Source organism: Armigeres subalbatus, chromosome 1, assembly GCF_024139115.2.
Source record: "Armigeres subalbatus isolate Guangzhou_Male chromosome 1, GZ_Asu_2, whole genome shotgun sequence".
NCBI classification, from domain to species: domain Eukaryota; kingdom Metazoa; phylum Arthropoda; class Insecta; order Diptera; family Culicidae; genus Armigeres; species Armigeres subalbatus.
Window position 1 is genome coordinate 267,385,476 of NC_085139.1, and position 18,898 is coordinate 267,404,373.

Below are 18,898 nucleotides of genomic sequence, written 5' to 3' on the forward strand. Positions count from 1 at the left end.
GACTGTGTCTAGGGTATTTACTCCGTCCAGTCTGCTGGAAAAAAAAATGCGAAAGAGCATCTTGTAAGCAATCCTGACTCCTGAGGAGTTTTATCGCGATAGTAAGCATAATCAAGCCTGTGGCCTTTTTTTATTGCTAGGACATAACTATACCAACATTTGAAAAGGGCGTAACAGCCAAAATGTATTCCTTCTGATTCTTTGTCTACATATATAGCTATATATGTAGACGAGGAATCAGAAGGAATAAATTATGTTCACTTCCACAGTTATTAACTGCGAGGTTTCTAAGGCAAGTTACCATTTTTGCATTCGTATATCATGACGATACTTTTATGCCCAGGGAAGTCGAGACAATTTCCAATCCGAAAATTGCCTCGACCGGCACCGGGAATCGAACCCAGCCACCCTCAGCATGGTCTTGCTTTGTAGCCGCGCGTCTTACCGCACGGTTAAGGAGGGCTTCCAAGCGTCATTCATTGATCTCGAATAGTCTTTCTCACTCGTTTAGTTGGTCGACAGATGTTCGGAGCTGTATAACTCATCAGGGATATGATAAACTCAAAAATAAGTCATTCCAAAGTTAAATACGAACTATTGTTTAAATTTTATTATTTTACCCCTTTTGATGTTGTTTTCTTGTTCTTAAAAATGCTTACCATACAACATGTTATGTGAATGTCAATTTTGTTTTATCTCTTTATTGGTTGTCTGTTTTATTCTCCCTATACTGCTCTTATATCGTTATTAGGTTTATGTTTTGTGCACAAAAATCGTTTACTGCTAGCGTTTTGTTTTATCATCCGTATTTTAATTTTAGTGTTAAGTGTAGTTAGTAATAACACCTGTCTTTCAAAATTTGCCGCTTCATGAAATTGTCGATTGTGAGTATTTTTTTTCAATCCGGTTATTTATTTTATTATTTCGTCATTTTCTGGCGGTTTGATGTATTCTAATTATTGTATTGAAATAATTGTTTATTTTCCATTATGCCTCTCTTGTTTCTTTGTGTGAGTGTTTTGTTGCGAGTGTTTATGTACTACTATTTCGAAAAAAGTTATCGAAGTGTCTCACGTTAAGCTTAGTTCTTCTCGTTGCAGTATTTATTTTTTATCTTCAAAGTCAAAATTTCGTTTCCTTCCTATTTTTCTGAGAAATGGCTTAGCATTGCAATATACGTCAAATAGTTAGATTCAGTGATATCATCATATGTTAGTGTTTTAACCATTTCGACTATCAAGAAAACCCAAATTGACCCTCCAAATAATCCTAGTTAAAAAGTGAGCTCGAAATTTTTGTTTTCGGTTTGCCTTAAGTTGGCTTCTAGAACAAAATTTGGCATCTCCAACTGACGTCAGTGTCAAAGTCGTTTCGCAAACATTTGTGCTAATATTGAGCCTAGAAACAGTGTGATAAACTAAACAATGGAAACAACAAAGAACATTGTTTTTTCATAGAACGTACATTTAACTAAAGGGGAAATCCATTGATTACGCCACGCCAGATTGCTTGCATGAATTTATCTCAATTTGTGTTACATCTACATCTTTCAATGCGTGACGTAATTTTGGTTGTTTCCTAACGTTTTTTTTGCTAACCATCAGAAATTTTTCTATCAACGATTACATTTAAAATCCTGCTCACACATTTCGACACGTCCCATGTTCGAATATCCTCTTCACTACAATATACCGTACGTAAAAAAGTGACCCATTTGTTTTATTTTGAGCAAATGTTAACCTAACATTCCAACCTAGACGACGACGACGATGACACGGTTGCACGTCGTTCCGCATTGCTTACTTGCCCCGGTAGATTTCGATGATACGGTCCTGGTCGACGTACTCGAAGATGTGCGGGGCGTCCATCAGAATTCCAACCGTGCCGGCAGTGGTTACGATGAAGAAGATGTACAGCTGCAGTCGATCGATCACCATCGCTACGTACTTCCAGTCCTCGCGGGTCTACACGGGAAGAATCAGATATGGTTCAAATTACATTCGATAGTGTTATGCTGCTGAATCGCGGAGTATATGCGACAAAGCTTTAAAAGTAAGGGAAGTGGATAAAATGAAACTACATTTGAATGAATAGCTTTCGGAGGAAGCTTATCCCGCTTCCGATGGAATTTCGAGTCACTTCTGAACGAAGCCTGAACTACTACAGTGAGAAATCTGATTTTTCGAATCATTTCTGAGGGAAGACAATATTCCGAAATAAGTCTAAATCAGGAGGCAAGAAGTCCATTTCAAGAAATCATTTCTTGAAGAAGTCTGATTTAAGTCGAAATTAGCTCCGGAGGAAATCTCAATCACTTCCAAAGGAGGTCTGAATCACCGTCAGGAGAAATCTGAATCATTTTCGGCCGATGTCAGAAACGCTATATAAGAAAGCATAAATCGCTTCCAGAGTACGTCTGAATCACCTCCGGAGCAAATGTGATTTGAAAGTCTGAATCTTGGAAATGAAAAGATTAAATAATTCCCTATTGAAATCTGAACCACTTTTGGGAGGAGTCTGAGTTAAATCTTCCTTCTACAATCACTTCCGAAAATCTGATTCTTTCCGGAGGAAGTCTGATTCACCGTAGAAGGAAGTCTGAAACATTTCTGGGAGAGGTCTTGTCTTGTGGAGAAAATTTGAATGACTTTCGGAGAAAGTCCAAATCACCACCGGGAGAAGTCTGATTCACTTGCGGAAGAAGTCTGAATCGCATTCGCAGGAAGTAAGAATCGCTTCCGATGGAAGAATGAATCATTGTAGAAGGAAGTCGGAATCATTTCCAGACGACGTTTGAAAGACTTCCAGAGAAAACCTGAATTAACTTCCAAACCAAGTCTTAGTCCCATCAGTCTTCCAAACAAAATCTGAATAACTTTCTTCTACAATCACATCCGTATAAAGTATAAATCACTTCCGGCTGAACCGCTTGCGGAGGAAGTCTGAATCACTTCCGGTGCAAATTTGATTATTTCCGTAGAAAGCCTGAATCACCGCCGGGAGAAGTCTGAACCACTTGTGTAGAAATTCTGAATATCTTCCGGACCAATCTGAGTTTGATTCACTGTAGAAGGTAGTCTGAATCATTTCTGGAGGACGTTTGAAAGACTTCCAGAGGAACTCTGAATCGCTTCCAAACAAAGTCTAAAATCAATTACTTATTCTGGATAGAAATCTGAATCACTTTTGGTGGTAAGTCTGGGTAAAAACTTCCTTCTATAATCACTCCTAAATTGCATTCTGAATCACTTTTGGAGCAAATATTATTTCTTCTAAAGAAAGTCTGATTCACTTTAGAAGAAAGTCTAAATCGCTTTCGGGATAAGTTTAATTAAAACTTCCCACTACAATCAGACTTTTGAAAGAAATTCGAATTGGTTTTGGAGAAAGTCTGAATCGGTTGTGGAGCAAATCTGATTCTTTCCGGAGAAAGTCTCACCACCGGATGAAGTGTAGATCATTTTCGCAGGAGGTTTCAATCACTTCCTGAGGAAGTCCTAATCATTTTCGGAGGAAATCTGAATCACACGCGGAGGAAGTCTGAATCGCTTTCGGAAGAACTCTGGACCGCTTTCGGTGGAAGTCTGAATCACTTCCGATGCAAATATGATTTCTCCCGGAGGAAGTTTGAAAGATTTCCAGAGAAAGACTGAATCATTTCCAAACAAAGTCTAAATCACAAGTTCCAGTCTTCTGAACAAAATCTGAATCACTTTTCTTCTACAATCATTTCCGAATGAAGTCTGAATCGCTTCCGGAGCAAATCTAATTCCTTCAGAAGGAAATCTGAAACACTTCCGGAAGAATTTAGAATCGCTTTCGTAAGAAGTCTGAATCGTTTATGGAGGAGTTTGAGTTCGGAGTTCGGTTTCACAGGAAGTCTGAATAATTTTCAAAGGAAATTCGAAACACTTCCAGAAGAGGTCCTAATTATGAGGAGGTCCTAATTATGAGGAGGTCACTTTTGGAGGAGGTCTGAATCATTTCCGAAGCAAGCCTGATTTCTCCAGAAGGAAGTTTCATTCACTGTAGAAGGAAGTTTATTTCCAGAGAACGTTTGAAAGACTTACAGAAAAAGTCTAATTCACTTGCAAACATAAACAAAGTGTAAATGTTCAATCAAAGTTAATTGTCTATTTCCGGGGATTAAGCACCAGTCTAGCGTACTGTAGGGTCGTGAATCGAAGTCCCATCGAAAGAAAAGTGGTTACCTCCAATACATTTTTCAAATCAACATCTTCACATATGAGTTTTCATAAAAGCGTAAATTATTTTCGATTGAAACCTAAATTACTTTCGTGGGAGGTCTGAGTTAAAACTTTCTTTTAGAATCACTTCCAACGAAAGTCTGAATCGCTTTCGGAAGAAGTCTGAATCACTTCTGGAGAAAATCTGATTTATTCCAAAGGGTGTCTGATTCACCGTAGAAGAAAGTTTGAAACACTTTTGGGAGGAAGTCTGAATTGATTTCGGTGGAAGTTTGAAGTACTTCCGGAGCAAATATGATCACTGTAGAAGGAAGTCGGAATCACTTCCGGAGGACGTTTGAAAGACTTTCAAAGAAAGACTGAGTCATTTCCAAACAAAGTTTAAATCTTAAGTCCCAGTCTTCTGAACAAAATCTGAATCACTGGGCGAAGTCTGAGTTAAAACTTTCTTCTACAATCATTTCCGAAAGAAGTCTAAATCGCTTCCGGAGCAAATTAGATTCCTTCAGAAGGAAGTCTGAAACACTTCCAGAAGAATTCAGAATCGCTTTCGCAGGAAGTCTGAATCACTTCCGAGAGAAGTCTGAATCGTTTTCAAAGGAAATCTAAATCGCTTCCGGAGCAAATCTGATTCCTTCCGGAGGAAGTCTGAATCGCTTTTGGAGGAGGTCTGAATCATTTCCGGGGCAAATCAGACTTTTTCCGAATGAAGACTAATTCATTGTAAGGAAGCATCCATAAATTACGCTAAGAGGGGGAGGAGGGTTGCCCAAAGTGTTACAATCGGCTCCACCCCAGTACCCCGAATGCCGGTACCCCGAATGCTATTATCCCGAATGGGACACTACTCCGAAATCCATTACCCCTAAAACATTTCGAATCTTTAGCTTTGCAGTATCATTTTTCACACTCACAGATATCGATGAATCCAAAACGACAATCTTTGCGAAGAATAAAAAAGAGTTAGAGTTACTTGGAAAAACGCATTGAAGATTTAACCAACAGAGCTCTCTCTCACCTACACACAATATATTACTCACTCACTACCTCTTCCTCACTAACTCACTCGCTCTTACTCACTCACTTACTCTCAATCTCTCAATCACTCCTACTGACTCACTTACTCTCAATCAGTACTGAACAAGGTCAAAAGATGGACGATAAATTAATCATATTTCTTGAATCCAACAAGTTGAAAGCGGCAATAAACACAAAAATAAAGCAGATATTGCAATTTTTGAAGTCCTGGCACGGAATAAAAATTGGTGAAATTTTCGCAGCATGTCTTTTATTCTTCGCGTTTTTATAGAGAATGAGAGAAGCAGATATGTAAACGTCGCATGACATCTCTCATTGAAATTGAGAAATTTCAGTACTAATCTTAATCACTCACTCTTACTTATTCACTCACTCATTCACTCTTGCTCACTCTCTCACTCTTACTCGCTCATTCTTACCACTTACTTACTCTTGCTCGCTCACTCACTCACTTTTACTCATGCACTCATTCTTACTCACTTACTCACTTCCACTTACTCACTCACTCACTCACTTTTACTCACAAGCTCATTCTTACTTACTCACTCACTCGCTCTTACTCATTCATTCACTCTGTTACTCACTCACTCTTACTCACTCACTCACTCTTACTCACTCACTCTTACTCACTTACTCGCTCTGACTCACTCACTCACTCTCTATTACTCACTCACTCTAACTCACTCACTTACTCTTACTCACTCACTCACTCTTACTCACTCTTACTCACTCTTACTCACTCTTACTTATTCGCACTCACTCTTGCTCATTCGCCTACTCACTCTTACTCATTCATTCACTCATTCTTATTCCCTCACTCACTCTAACTCACTCACTCACTCACTCTTATTCTCTCACTCACTATTACTCACTCGCTCTTACTCAATCACTCACTCTATTACTCACTCACTAACTCTTACTCATTCGTTTTCTCCCTCTTACTCATTCGTTCACTCATTCTTACTGCCTCACTCACTCTAACTCACTCACTCACTCTAACTCACTCACTCACTCTTACTCACTCACTCACTATTACTCACTGACTCGCTCTTACTCAATCACTCACTCTTACTCATTCGCTCGGTTACTCAGTTACTCACTCACTCTCTATTACTCACTCACTCCACTCACTCACCCACTCTTACTCACTCTTACTCATTCACTCACTATTAATCATTGCTAACTCACTCTCACTAACTCACTCCTACTCACTCACTCTCTCTTACTCACTCACTCATTCAATCGTAGATTCTAAGAATTGGATCACGCTTCATCCGGAAACCGGTGCTTTTACTATAGCGACCAAGGAGCAACTTCAACCTTGTTGCCTTTGTAGCCTTGCTGACGTGGACCGCAGTTAACCGCATTGGGTGCAGTTGACCTCCTCAATCGTCAAATCTGAAACACATGCAAGTTGGCGGCCATTACCGCTCGCGGAAAATTGGATACTTAGTTCTATACTGCGTTGAAACAGTTCCAGGTGAAGGGCAAACTATTGTTGATTCATATGAATTCTGAATAAACTTTTATTGAGTAATTTTTTTTTCGCCGAAATGAAGTATAAACTTGAAATAAGGAAATAAGGGGTACTGGCTCATTCGGGGTAGTGTCCCTTTTGGGGTAAAGGTTTTCATGGTAGTGACTCATTCGGGGTAGTGGCCTTCGAGGTAATGTCATTATGGGTAATGGAATTATGGGTAGTGCCATAGAGTCATTACAACCCATACAAAAAATTTAAAAAACCCATACAAAAAATGTAACATAGGGGGAAGGGGTTTGAAAAAGGCCAATTTTTGTGTTACGTAATTAATGGATCTTCCTTAGAAGGAAGTCTGAAACACTACCAAACAAAATCTAAATCATTTCCGATAGAAATATTTATCACTTTCGTTGAAAATATGAGTTTAAAATGCCTTCAGCCATCACTTCCGAAATAAGCCTGAATCATTTTCTGGAGAAGTCTGAATTACATCCAGACGAAGTCTGAACCACTTCTGGATGATGTTTGAAAGAGTTAAAGAAAAAGGCTGAATCACTTCCAAAGCAAACGTAAAACATTTCCAATAGAAATCTGGTTCACTGTCGAAAAAAGTTTGAATTACTCCTTCACTACTGAAAGATATCTGGATCACTTTCGGGTATTATCTGACATGGAGACAGGAAATGTTTTTTGACAAAATCTGAAAATTTTTAATTTTAATTTTTTAATTCATTTCACAAATATGAATCAGTTTATGCCTTGGAAAGGTAAAATGCGTGAACGGTACTCGTTATTTCTTGTCGAAAAGGCTTAAAAATCCTTGACAGGTACTCAGAAACGATTTATAATAAACCATATTGTTGTTTGTGGTATTATTTACAAAAATAAAAAGAACGATTAATATTTTAAAATATTTTTGGGGTGACAAAATCGGGACGTGATAAAATCGAGTCGGAACACGTAATAAAGTCGGTGGTAGACAAAATCCGGTAGTGATAAAATCGGGTCGACAAGTGACGGAAGTGACAGATGGAGCATGAAAAATGAAAAGTGAAATGTAAGGAATTAGAACTGTGGAATGTGATGAAAGAAATTTGAAGTGAAAAGTGAGTGAGAAGAGAGATTTGAGAAATGAAAAGTGCGAAGCGAAATAAGTAGCGAAAGGGTAGAGGTAAAAAGTGAGAAGTGGAAAAGTGAGAAATCAGAATTGAAAAAATGAGTGATAAGTGGTAGTGAGAAATGGAAGTGAGAAAAGATGTGAGAAATTATTCCTTATTCCTATTTTTTTTTTCTAATTTTTGGTTGTCCCTTATTTCATTTTTCCTCTCCTTTTGCCTTCCTGCTTCTGTCTTTTTCTTCCTTTTTCCGTCTTTCGTCCTTCTTCCATGTTCTTTTTTTCTCATCATCATTTTTCTTCCTTGTTAGTTTTCCTTTTTTCTTACTCCTTCTTTGTTTTCTTTTTCTTTCTTCTTTCTTCCCTTTTCCTTGTTCCATCTTCCTTTTTTTTCTCTATTCTTCTGTCTTTTTCATTTCTTTTGTCTTCCGCTTCCTTTTTCCGTCTTCCTTCCTTCCCCTTTTCTGCTTCTTCTTTCGTCTTTCTATCTTCCATTTTTCCATCTTTATTTTTGCTTCTTCCTTGCCCCTTTTTATCTCTTCTTGTTTTCTACATCTTTTTTCATTCTCTTATTTCTTCTTTAAATATAGATGTATCTTTTCTCTTTTTCTTTCTCCTTACTTCCTTGTTTCATCTTCCTTTTTCTTTTGTCTCTCTTTTTTTCTTCTTTTTGTTTTCCTCTTAATTTTCTATTCATATTTGTTCATTTTTCCTTGTTGCGTTTTCTTTCTTTCTTGTTCCTTTTGCTTGTAGTAGAGAAAAAAGATAAGTGAGGAATTAGAAGTAAGCTGTGAGTCCTTATTTTATCCATATTTTTTTGCTTTCTTTCTCCATTCTTGCCGTCCTCTTTTTCCATATTTCATCTTCCTTTTTTCTTCTTCTTTCGCCTATTTCTTTCTTCTTTCGTACTTTTTCTTACTTCTTCTTTTTTGCTTCCTTTTTCCGTCTTTCTTCTTTTTTCCTTCTTCATTATCCCATTTTCCGTATTCATCTCCTTTTTTTGATTTTTCCTTGTTCCTGTTTTTCTTTCCTTTTTCTGCGAGATGAACCGGCACATAGGGCCGAAAATCTCGCAAATAAAGATAATTCAATTCTTTCTTTTTCTTTTTTTTCTCTTCCTTCTTCTTTCTCTTTTATTCCTTCTTTCTTTTTCCTTTCTTCTTTGTTTCATTTTCTTTTACCTTTTCCTTTCTTCTTTCCTTTTCCATCTTTATTCTTTATTCTTATTTCTTCCTTTTTTCTTCTGCCTTGTTCCATTTTCCTTGTCCCATTTTTCTTGTTCCTTTTGCCTTCTTCTTTTTTTGTTTCTTTTCCATTTTACTTCTTCCTTATCCCTTACTTCTTCCTTCTGTCTCACTTCTCACCACTAACTTTTCAAGTCTTGATTCTTTCTTTTCCCTTCCTTCTCTTCCGTTCTCTTTTATCTCTTCTTTCTTTTTACTTTCTTTTTTGTTTAATTTTCTTTTACCTTTTGCTTTTTCTTTCTTCTTTCCTTTTCCATCTTTATTCTCTATTCTTATTTCTTCCTTTTTCTTCTTCCTTGTTCCATTTCCCTTGTCCCATTTTTCTTGTTTCTTTTGGCTTCTTCCTGTTTTGTTTTTTCCAATTTCCTTCTTCTTGGATAACCCTTCTCACTTCTTCCTTCTGTCTCACTTCTCACCACTCACTTTTCAAGTCTCGATTCTCATTTCACGTTTTACACTTTTTTCTCCTCATTTCTCACTATCAGCTTCCAACATCTTATTTTTCACTATACTCACTTCTAACTTTCCACTTCTCGATTTTCACTACAAATAACTCACTCAAGACTTTTCCAGTTGCTCTCTTCTCACGCTTCTCTCGCTCGTTAAACCCTTCCGGATGAAGATGGAATGACTTTCAATGCAAGTTCGAATCATTTCCAAATTAATTCCGAAATTCTTTCGGAGGAAGCTTAAATCACTGCTGCAGTAGGCTGATTTACTTTCGAAAAAAGTCTGAATCACTTTTTGTAGCAGTCTGAAAAAAAATCCGAACCACATCGTATAGAAGTCTTAATTTGTTCCCAAAGAATCACTTCCGAAAAAAATCAAAATCACTGCCTGAGGAAATATGAAACACTTTTGGAGGAAGTCTTGGTAACTTTCGAAGGATGGCATTCCCGAAGAAAGTCATTGGAATTAATTCAGAAGAAAGAAAATTCAAGAAATGAGAAGTGCGAATCGAAATAAGTAGCGTAAAGGTAGAGGGAGTAAGAAGAAGGAGTAAGAGGAGTGAGTAGCGAGTAATGAGAAGTAAGAAATTAGAATTGAAAAACGATAAATTAGAAGTAATGAGTGATAAGTGAGAAGTGGTAGTGAGAAATGGTTGTTAGAGGTGGTGTTGAAAAAAGTAAAGTGAGTACGGTGTGAATATTCAGATGTGAGATTCCTTCATTATTCTTTTTCTTTCTGAGATAAATTTCTTCCCTATTTCATTTTCTCCCACCTTTTCCTTCCTGCTTCTGTATTTTTTCTTCTGTTTTCATCCTTCTTCCATCTTCATTTTTACTGCTTCCTTGTGTTTCTTCCTTCTTCTTTATTTCTCCTTCTTCATTTTCTTGTATTCCTTTTTCTCTCTTCCATCTATGTTTTTTACTTTTTCGTTCTCCCTTCTTCCTTTTTCCTGGTGCCATCTTACTTTTTTCTCTTCTTCTGTCTTCTTTATTCCTTCTGTTTTTCTGTTTCCTTTTCCGTCTTTCTTCCTTCCTTGCTTCTTCTTGTTCCTTCCTTTTTTATATTTCTTTTTTCATCTTCATCTTTAAAACTTCTTGCTTGTTCCTTCTTCTTTCTTTCTTCTTATTTAATTATTGTCTGCTTCTTTTTATATAGATAGTTCTTTTCTCTTTTTCTTCCGTGTGTCATCTTCCTTTTCCTTTTTCTTATTTTCATCTTTTTCCTTCTTTTTGCTTTCTTCTTTGTTATCTTTTTTCATTTCTTCCTTTCCCTTATTTCTTGTTTTGTTCTCCTTCTTTTTTCTTCCTTTTTCCATTTCCTTGTGGTGGTGTGAACAGATAAGTGAGTAATCAAAAGTGACGTGTTAGTTCTTCTTCTTTTTCCATCTTCTGTTTTATTTACACCCTATTTCTGCTTCCTCTACCTTTTTCCTTCCTGCCAGTGAAGATATATCAGCTTCCACACTGATATTCTTCCCTCCCCCTTCATACGCGAGCTTGGCAGAAGGAAGGTCGTGCGATATGTGCCATCACAAATATTGCCCTCCGCTCGCTTTCAAATCTACATATAAAAACATTCTTCATGCCTGTCGTATCCTAACGGAACTATCAATTCTATAATTTCGCCTCTAATTCTATCATGAACATGTACGAATAAGTTTGGAAGATGATATTAGCATTTCCATATCATTGTAAATCGTTTAACTTCACGTAGAAGTAACATACTCAAACCAATAATTAGTGTTCCTTTTTCTGTTTTTTCTTCCTTTTTCCATCTTTCGGAATCCTTCTTTCCTTCTTCCTCTTCTTCCATCTTCCTTTTCCCATCTTCATTTTTGCTCCTTTCTTGTTCCTTTCTTCTCCTTCTTTTTTACTCCTTCTGTATTTGTTCTCTTAAATTTCTTCTTCATTCTTTCATCTATCTTTTTCCGTTTTCTTTCTCCTTCTTTCACTTTTCCCTTTCTACCTTCTTTATTGTTCCATCTTCTTTTTATTTTTATTTTTCGCTTCTTCTGGGTTTTTCGTTCTACTTCTTTTTTGCTTCCTTTTTCCGTCTTTCATTTTTCTTCCTTCTTTATTCTTTTTTCCTCATTCTCCCACCTTATTTTACCATCTCTATTTCTGCTTTTTCCTTGTTCGTTTTTCCTGCTCCTTTTTTTTCTGCTTCCTCCTTCGTTCTCTTCAATTCCTTCTGTATTCCTCCTTTCTTCGTTGTTCCATCTTCCTTTACCTTTTACCTTTTACTTTGTTCTCCCCTTTTCCTTCTTCATTCTCTATTCTTATTTCATTCCTTGTAGCAGTATGATTTACTTCCTTGGGAAGTCAGAAATACTATCTGCAAGAAATCTGAACCACTTCGTTTAGAAGTCTTAATTTGTTCCCAAAGAATCACTTTCGAAAAAAATTAGAATCACTGCCTTAGGAAATATGAATCACTTTTGGAGTAAGTCTTGCTAACTTTAACTTTCGAAGGTTGGCAATTTGTCATTTCCTGGGAAAGTTTTTGGAATTACTTCAGAAAGAATTCCGAAGCAATTTCGGATGAAGTCTGAATTACTTCCGGAGAAAGTCCGAGATACTTCCGATAAAGTGTGAATCATTTCCGGTACAAGTCTGATTCACTTTCAGAGGAACTCCGAATCGCTTCCGGAGGAAGTCGTATAAATTTCCGGTCTGATGTCTTAATCTCTTCCGGAGGAACTCATCTAGCGGAATTCTAAAGCACTTTCGAATGAATTCTGAATCACACCCGGGTAAAATCTAAATCACTTTCGGAGGAACTCTGAAACTCTTCTTGGGGATGTCTGACGAATTTGCGGAAGAAGTATGAATTACTCCCACGGAAGGGCTGAATAACTTCCTAGGGAAATCTGATTCGGTTTTTGGAGGTAATTTGACTCATGGTAAGGTTTGAATCTCTTCCGGGGATATTTGATATTACTTTCAATTTACGTTCAAATAACTATCGAAGAAGAAGAAGATACAGAAAAATCATTAATGGACGAAGTCTGAGACCCTTCTGGAGGAGAGCAGAAACACTGAAGCACACAGAAGAAGTCTGAATTGCTTTTGGAAAGTTTTGAATTGTTTCTGGTAGGAATCTAAATACCTTCCGAAAAAATCAAAATTATTTCCTGGGCAGGTCTGAAGCCTTTTGGGAAAAATCTGAAGAAGATTCGAAGAAAATTTGAGAACTTTTGTAGAGGTTAGTCTGAATTAAATTTGGAGAATTTCAGAAATATTTCCGAAAAAAGTCATTATGACTTCCGGATGAAATTTAAATCCCTTTATATTGAAGTGAAGTCTGATCTACTGCTCGAAAAAGTGTAAATGTCTTCCGGATGAAGTCAAATATTTTTCCGGTAAATATTTGAATAAGTTTGGAATAAAATTCCCAACCCTTTCCGACTCACCTGAATGTACAGATCCTCGTTCCGCAGATGCTCGGCGATGAACTCGACCGCTTCGGTGGCCTTGCTCGCTTCCGGCGACAGCAGAATCGAGTCCGAGCTCTCGCTCTCCCGGCGGCACGAGTCCGCTCCCAGGCCGATATCGCCGCTGTTCATCTTGCGGTTCATTTTGCAGTTCGGATGGTGCAAATCGGACAGCTCCATCACGTCCATCTTGGATTGCTTGCCGCCGAGCGCGCTGATGTGTTTCGGAACTTCCGCCGGCGAACCGTACGACGGATGGGTGTGCGGCTGCGGTGGCATACTCATGCCGGGCATTTCCATCATCCACCGGAGCCGGGTTTTTCGGGGGCGCTTCATGAGCAACATGGCTGGCAGGTAGTGCAGGAAGACGGACCGGATCCACATCGGCATCCGGTGGGTGCGCGGCCCTCGGAAGTTCCAGTTGATGATGATGACCGTCACCAGGATGGATACGGTGTTCATGATGAAGGTGAAGAGCAAATACTTGGCAATCAGTGGCAGTACGAGCGAGGTCGGTGGCAAAATTTTCGATACCAACAACAGGAACACAACCAGTGACAGCAGAATACTAATGCCTAAGGTTACTTTCTCGCCGGCTTCGGCCGGTAGATAGAACACCAGTACGCAAAGGAACGAAATCAGCACGGTTGGCAGAATCAAGTTGACGGTGTAGAACAGGGTCTTCCGGCGGATGATGATGTAGAAGGTGATGTCCGTTTCGGTAGGGTTGCCCTCGTATACGTTTAGATAGGCCGGAACTTCGATGATATCCCACGTACCGGACTTCCAGTAATCGGACAGATCGACGAAGTTCTTGTTGTTGTAGAGCGCGAGTGAAACCTGATCACCGTTGAATGTCCACGAACCGAACTTCATGATGCACGTTTGCTGATCGAATGGGAAGTAAGTGACATCGATCGTACAGGAACTCTGATAGATGGCCGGCGGTACCCACAGGACTTCCCCGTTAGGATAGATTAGCACGTTGGATTTGTATCTCACTTCGTAGTTACCGTCGGCACTGGAATAAATAGAACGCGGCTTGAATCATAGATCAGGATACGAATCTCGTATGCTTACTTGTTGAACAACACTATATCCGGCTTCCAGACCTTATCCGGGGGAAGACGTAGCACGCCTATGCCACCATAATCGGCCTCGTCCCACTGAAGTTGGTAGTCGCTCCACACCAATCGTAACCACACGTTGGACTTCATGATTTGATTCTTCTCGTTCTGCAATTAGTTGTTCTTTGCAATACATTTTCTAAACCAAGATTTAAAGAGCACTTACAACGTTGATCAACTGCACGAAAGCCAACCCGAAGCGTACGTCCACCTTCTGAGTCATATTTTGGACGGGTCGGATCAGTTTGTTGTACCCGCGAAAAAGATCTCGCACCAAACGTTCCTCATCTTCGGAACCGTTTGCTGTTTAGAAAAAAAATATTTAAAATCACGTTCAATTTCATTGATGTTTTGGTTATCGAAGACGGTGCTGTGGTGTGAGAGAAACCCAACCACCCATCAGTGGATGTAAGAGAGTTATCGATTTTCTGCACCTCCCAACAGCATCCAATCCATTTTTGAAAGGATACTCAATTCGGATGTGGCAACTCACCAATTCCAAAATAATATTGAACTGCTATCGTTAGCGATAGCAGAAACTGTTTGAACCTCATCGCGTTTTCTGCAGCTGCCTGAACTTATGCAATATTCAAACACGTTTTTCAAACATGATATCCCTATTTTCTCTCGGGAAGCCCTGTGCAGTACAGACCGATTAAACGGGGAAACGCCTTCGTTGGTTGGTGCTATGTGATGGGAAGAAACAAAACAGATTCCACTGCTACGGAGATTATCTAAGCATTATTCGTTAGAATTCGAGTCGAACCGATGCACAAATTATTAAACGAAGTGCAGTCTACTTTTAGGCGTCAAAATCGACCTCAACCGTGGCTAAATTTTGTAGAAACTCGCGAACACTCGCCGTTCCGTTACGCAGCAGCAGTGACTAGGTTGCAACTTTTTGACAAAGTAAATTTCGGGTGATGATATCGATTTTTCGTCGTATGGTGAGCTCCTTTTTATTTCTCTTGCTATGCGGAGTTCGCTCTGTTATCCTGTTGGCGAATTATTTTGGGAGAGAATTGCGTTCTTTGGATCTTGAGTAACGGCACGTGTCATTTTGGTATCTTTACATGAATGCCGTTTTCAAACAAGAGAGATGATAAACATCACATGTTGGTAGGGTAGGCATTACGAGTGGTGGAATGTTGATTGTGGTTAGGGGAGAGAAAGAAAATCGTTGAGGCGCATGTGCGAGGGTTTATGGCATGGTATCAGTAGTTGATGGAATGAACGATAGGGTTGCTCTAATTTTGGCGGTTTGAATGTGTGGTTTGTTTGAAATAATACAGTCCAGTGAGAAGTCAGGCACGCTTTGACAACGAGCAAGCGTGGAACCAATTTCTGTCAGTCGGATCATCGGCAAGAAGTTTGTGGCAATGACATTCATTATTTTGCATATTGGATGCTTACTACGGTTAATAAGATCAAACATTTCTGAGTACTTTTACTCCGAAGGAGTAAAAATCATAAACGTGCTTGAGGACTCCATGATTTAATTGCTGCTGGAGCGTAAGGACTACAAAGCATTACATAAAATTGATGCCAGATGTTCCAGAGATGAGGCGGAAGTAACAGAACTGTCGTTGTTGATGTCGAAGTTAGAAGTCTTTGTCGAGGCTTCGATATCGGAACGAGGATTGAAACTCATGCCTCATGCCATGGGTTATATTTGAATTGGATTCGAATTAACCCTTTTTCGTTTTCAAGTGAAATTTTTTTAGGGTTCTAAACATCGCAGGAAATTAAAACTCCGTGACATCTTCAAACTTGGCAAAATTCAGGTTTGGGTGGTATGAAAATGAAAATCCAGTGAGGGAGGGCTTTGGAGGGGCTTCTGAATATTTTTACCCCGTATCATACCGACAGGCTACCCGGGTACCCACGTTTTTGGTATAACCCTAACTTCGTCAGTTTTCAACCGATTTGGACGATTCCATATGCTATGGATTAAGAAATTCATCCTCTATCCGTGTCACATAGAGCCAATCCGGATTACCTGGTTACAGGAGTTCCGGATTTTCCATGTCTCAAAAATGGAGAAGTTGATCTTATAAAATCCAAATGATGATTTCTTGTATCCTGAGTTACCAGTTTCGTAGAAAATTCGAGGATTATGACTTCCCAACTCATTAGGACCATCTGATCATATGGACTCGGTCCGGACATCCCGGAATAGGTTCCCGTGGGCGCTATAGTGGCCGCAAATTCATTCTGAAGAAACCCTGTCAATATGGGTATCAAAATTCTTGGAATTGTTCCGGCAACATGTTTTCAATGTAGTTGAGACCATAGGATGGATATCAATCGAAACGGTCATTATGGAATAGGTTCCCGTGGGCCCTATATTGGCCACAAATTCATTTAGTAGAAATACTGGCAATATGGGTATCAAAATTCTTGAAATTGTTTCGGAAATATATTATCCATAAAGTTGAAACCATAGGATGGATATCAACCGGAACAGTCATCCTGGAACAAGTTCCCGAAAGGCCTTTAGTGGCCATTTAGAAAACATCCTGGCATCAAAATTCTTGGAATATTTTCGGAAACATGTTTTTCCAAGAAGATGGGACTGATGCTGGGTCATTAGGCTGAATGGCCGTAATAAATTTTCATTAAAAATCTTCTAAATTTGTACACCCAGGTTTTTTACACGGTTTGGTTTTATTCGTTTAAGACTTTAAGCGTCAATAAAACAATGAGTTAACCCTATGAAAAAAATCACAAATAAATCAAAGAAAATTCAGGGGGTATTTAAAAAGCTGTGAAAACTCAGGTTAACCGAGAAATTAATCAATTCCAATCGCTGTAAAAAAAACTGGGCGTATATGAAACACTTCTCAGCATCCTCGATGCTAAATTTCAACAGCAAAATCTATCATAACATATTTTTTTCAAATCCTCAAGAGAAATTCTTATGAATTCAATGGTCAATTTATTGATAGTATATAGAATATTTCTGATATGTAATTGTTACGTAAAGTTCTTCGAATTTTCCACTAAAATAATTTGAAACTTTCACTGGAAATTTCTGTGAGGAATTCTTTGAATTGATCATGGGAAGATGAATGAAATTTTCACAAGAATTTCTTCGAATTTTTCACTTGGAAATGGCATTGCGATTTACACAGGATCGGTCTTTGGAAATTCCTTCGAAAATCTTCGAATTTTTTGCGGGAAATGTTGTACAGTAGCCGTTCGATAACTGCAACGCATTATAGACGTCAAACGGTTGTCAATCGACGTCAGATGCAATAAAAGTGCATCCAAATGTGCAGCGCAATGCAGCTGTCATTGAATCTGACATCAGTTTGAAGTTTAGCGGTCCGATAATTGCAAAACTGTTGCAACTATCGAATTGCAGTTAAATGACTTGCAGTTATCGAACGTCTACTGTATTATATTAGATTATTTAGATTGTGGAATTTTGATTTTTGAATGTATACCACCCATGTTACACCACTCTTTGTATTTCGTCAATAAACCGTGAACTAAACATCGTGTTTCTTATCAGGAAACACTTAGCGGTTCCACAAAAAAAAAACAGGAATTTCCATAGGAAACCGTTCAAAGTTTCCACGAAAATTCTTTAGACTGTCCGGGAAATTCTTGCAAATCTGTAAATCTGTATCAGCTAAGTTTTCCTCACTTTCTTGGAAAATACTTCCAAATTTCCATCAGCAACTTCTTCCGAATTTTCACGGGAAATTTCATAGGAAATTCTTTCTACGAGAACTGATTGTCAAATTTCACAGGAAACTCTTTCAAAAATGAAAATTTGTTCAAATTACCAACAGAAATTCGTTCAAATTTCCTTGAGAAATTCTTGCGAACTTTTCCGAACTTCTATGTGAAATTAGTTCTAATTTCCAATGGAAATTATTCTAACGCCTAACATAACTCTGGTCCTCACAAATTCCAATACTCACGCTTCCACGGGACTTCCGAAGACATTTGCCGGCCGGCTAAGGGTTGCGTACTTGGGTAGCCTGGGCACTGTTGTTCTTCTGACATCAGCTAGAGTGAGAGGGAGCGTCCTGTGAGGTCTACCTAGGTGGGGTTTGACAGTGGGCTCTGTTGACGTTCTATAAAAACCTGCATGTGTCCGCAAGCGACCGCCTCACTATGGAAAATTCTCATACAAACGGGCGGCCAAACATATTTTATCAAAAAAACTGTTCCTATGCAACATATATTATGTGAAGGAATATTTAAGAACCTTTTTTAACCTTTTAAGGGCCATCGTTAACCCTTCAAAAAATGTCAGGCAAAAAAAAAATTTCTCGATTTTTTTTTGGGCATTTTTTTTGTTTGTTTCCAATACAGCACGCAGAAAAACTACGTTAAGAACAAACATATTCTAGGTAAATCCAAACATAAATTCAGTTTGTTCTGGCATCAAAAATAAATATGTTTGGATCAAACATATTGTTGCATTTGAAGCGAACGAAAACTTTTTTTTGAATCAAATGTGCGTTTCAAGTTGTTTCAACCAGCTAAATGTTTGAAGCAAACATAGATATTATTGTTTTGGTTCGACCACTCATAATATTTTGATATCAATTCTACCAATTTCCATATTCTGGTAGCATTTGACTACCAGATTTCACAATTCCAAACGTTCATATTTCATTTACTTACCTTTCTGTACCTGAAAAACATCCTTATCATTAATTTGGAAGCAAGAAAACATCTGCTTCTACTCTTGCTTCTACTCCTCTGCTGCTTCCGATCGGATCCGATCCGAACTCGAATGTTTGTTTACTTTTGCAAGAGCGAGCGAGGGGCTGCCCACTAGTGA

The 18,898-nt window shown here is 38.4% G+C and overlaps 1 protein-coding gene across 1 annotated transcript; it reads right to left on the reverse strand.

Annotated features, from left to right (window-relative positions):
- Window positions 1-583: 583 nt before the first annotated feature.
- On the reverse strand, window positions 584-14,998 carry LOC134207416 (acetylcholine receptor subunit beta-like 1). The gene is made up of 5 exons (XM_062683141.1): window positions 14,588-14,998; window positions 14,261-14,397; window positions 14,048-14,202; window positions 12,947-13,988; window positions 584-1,964 (listed from the first exon to the last, which is right to left on the reverse strand). The coding sequence occupies exons 1-5, from the start codon at window positions 14,646-14,648 to the stop codon at window positions 1,800-1,802; spliced, it is 1,560 nt and encodes a 519-aa protein (XP_062539125.1). The 5' UTR covers window positions 14,649-14,998; the 3' UTR covers window positions 584-1,799.
- Window positions 14,999-18,898: the final 3,900 nt, after the last annotated feature.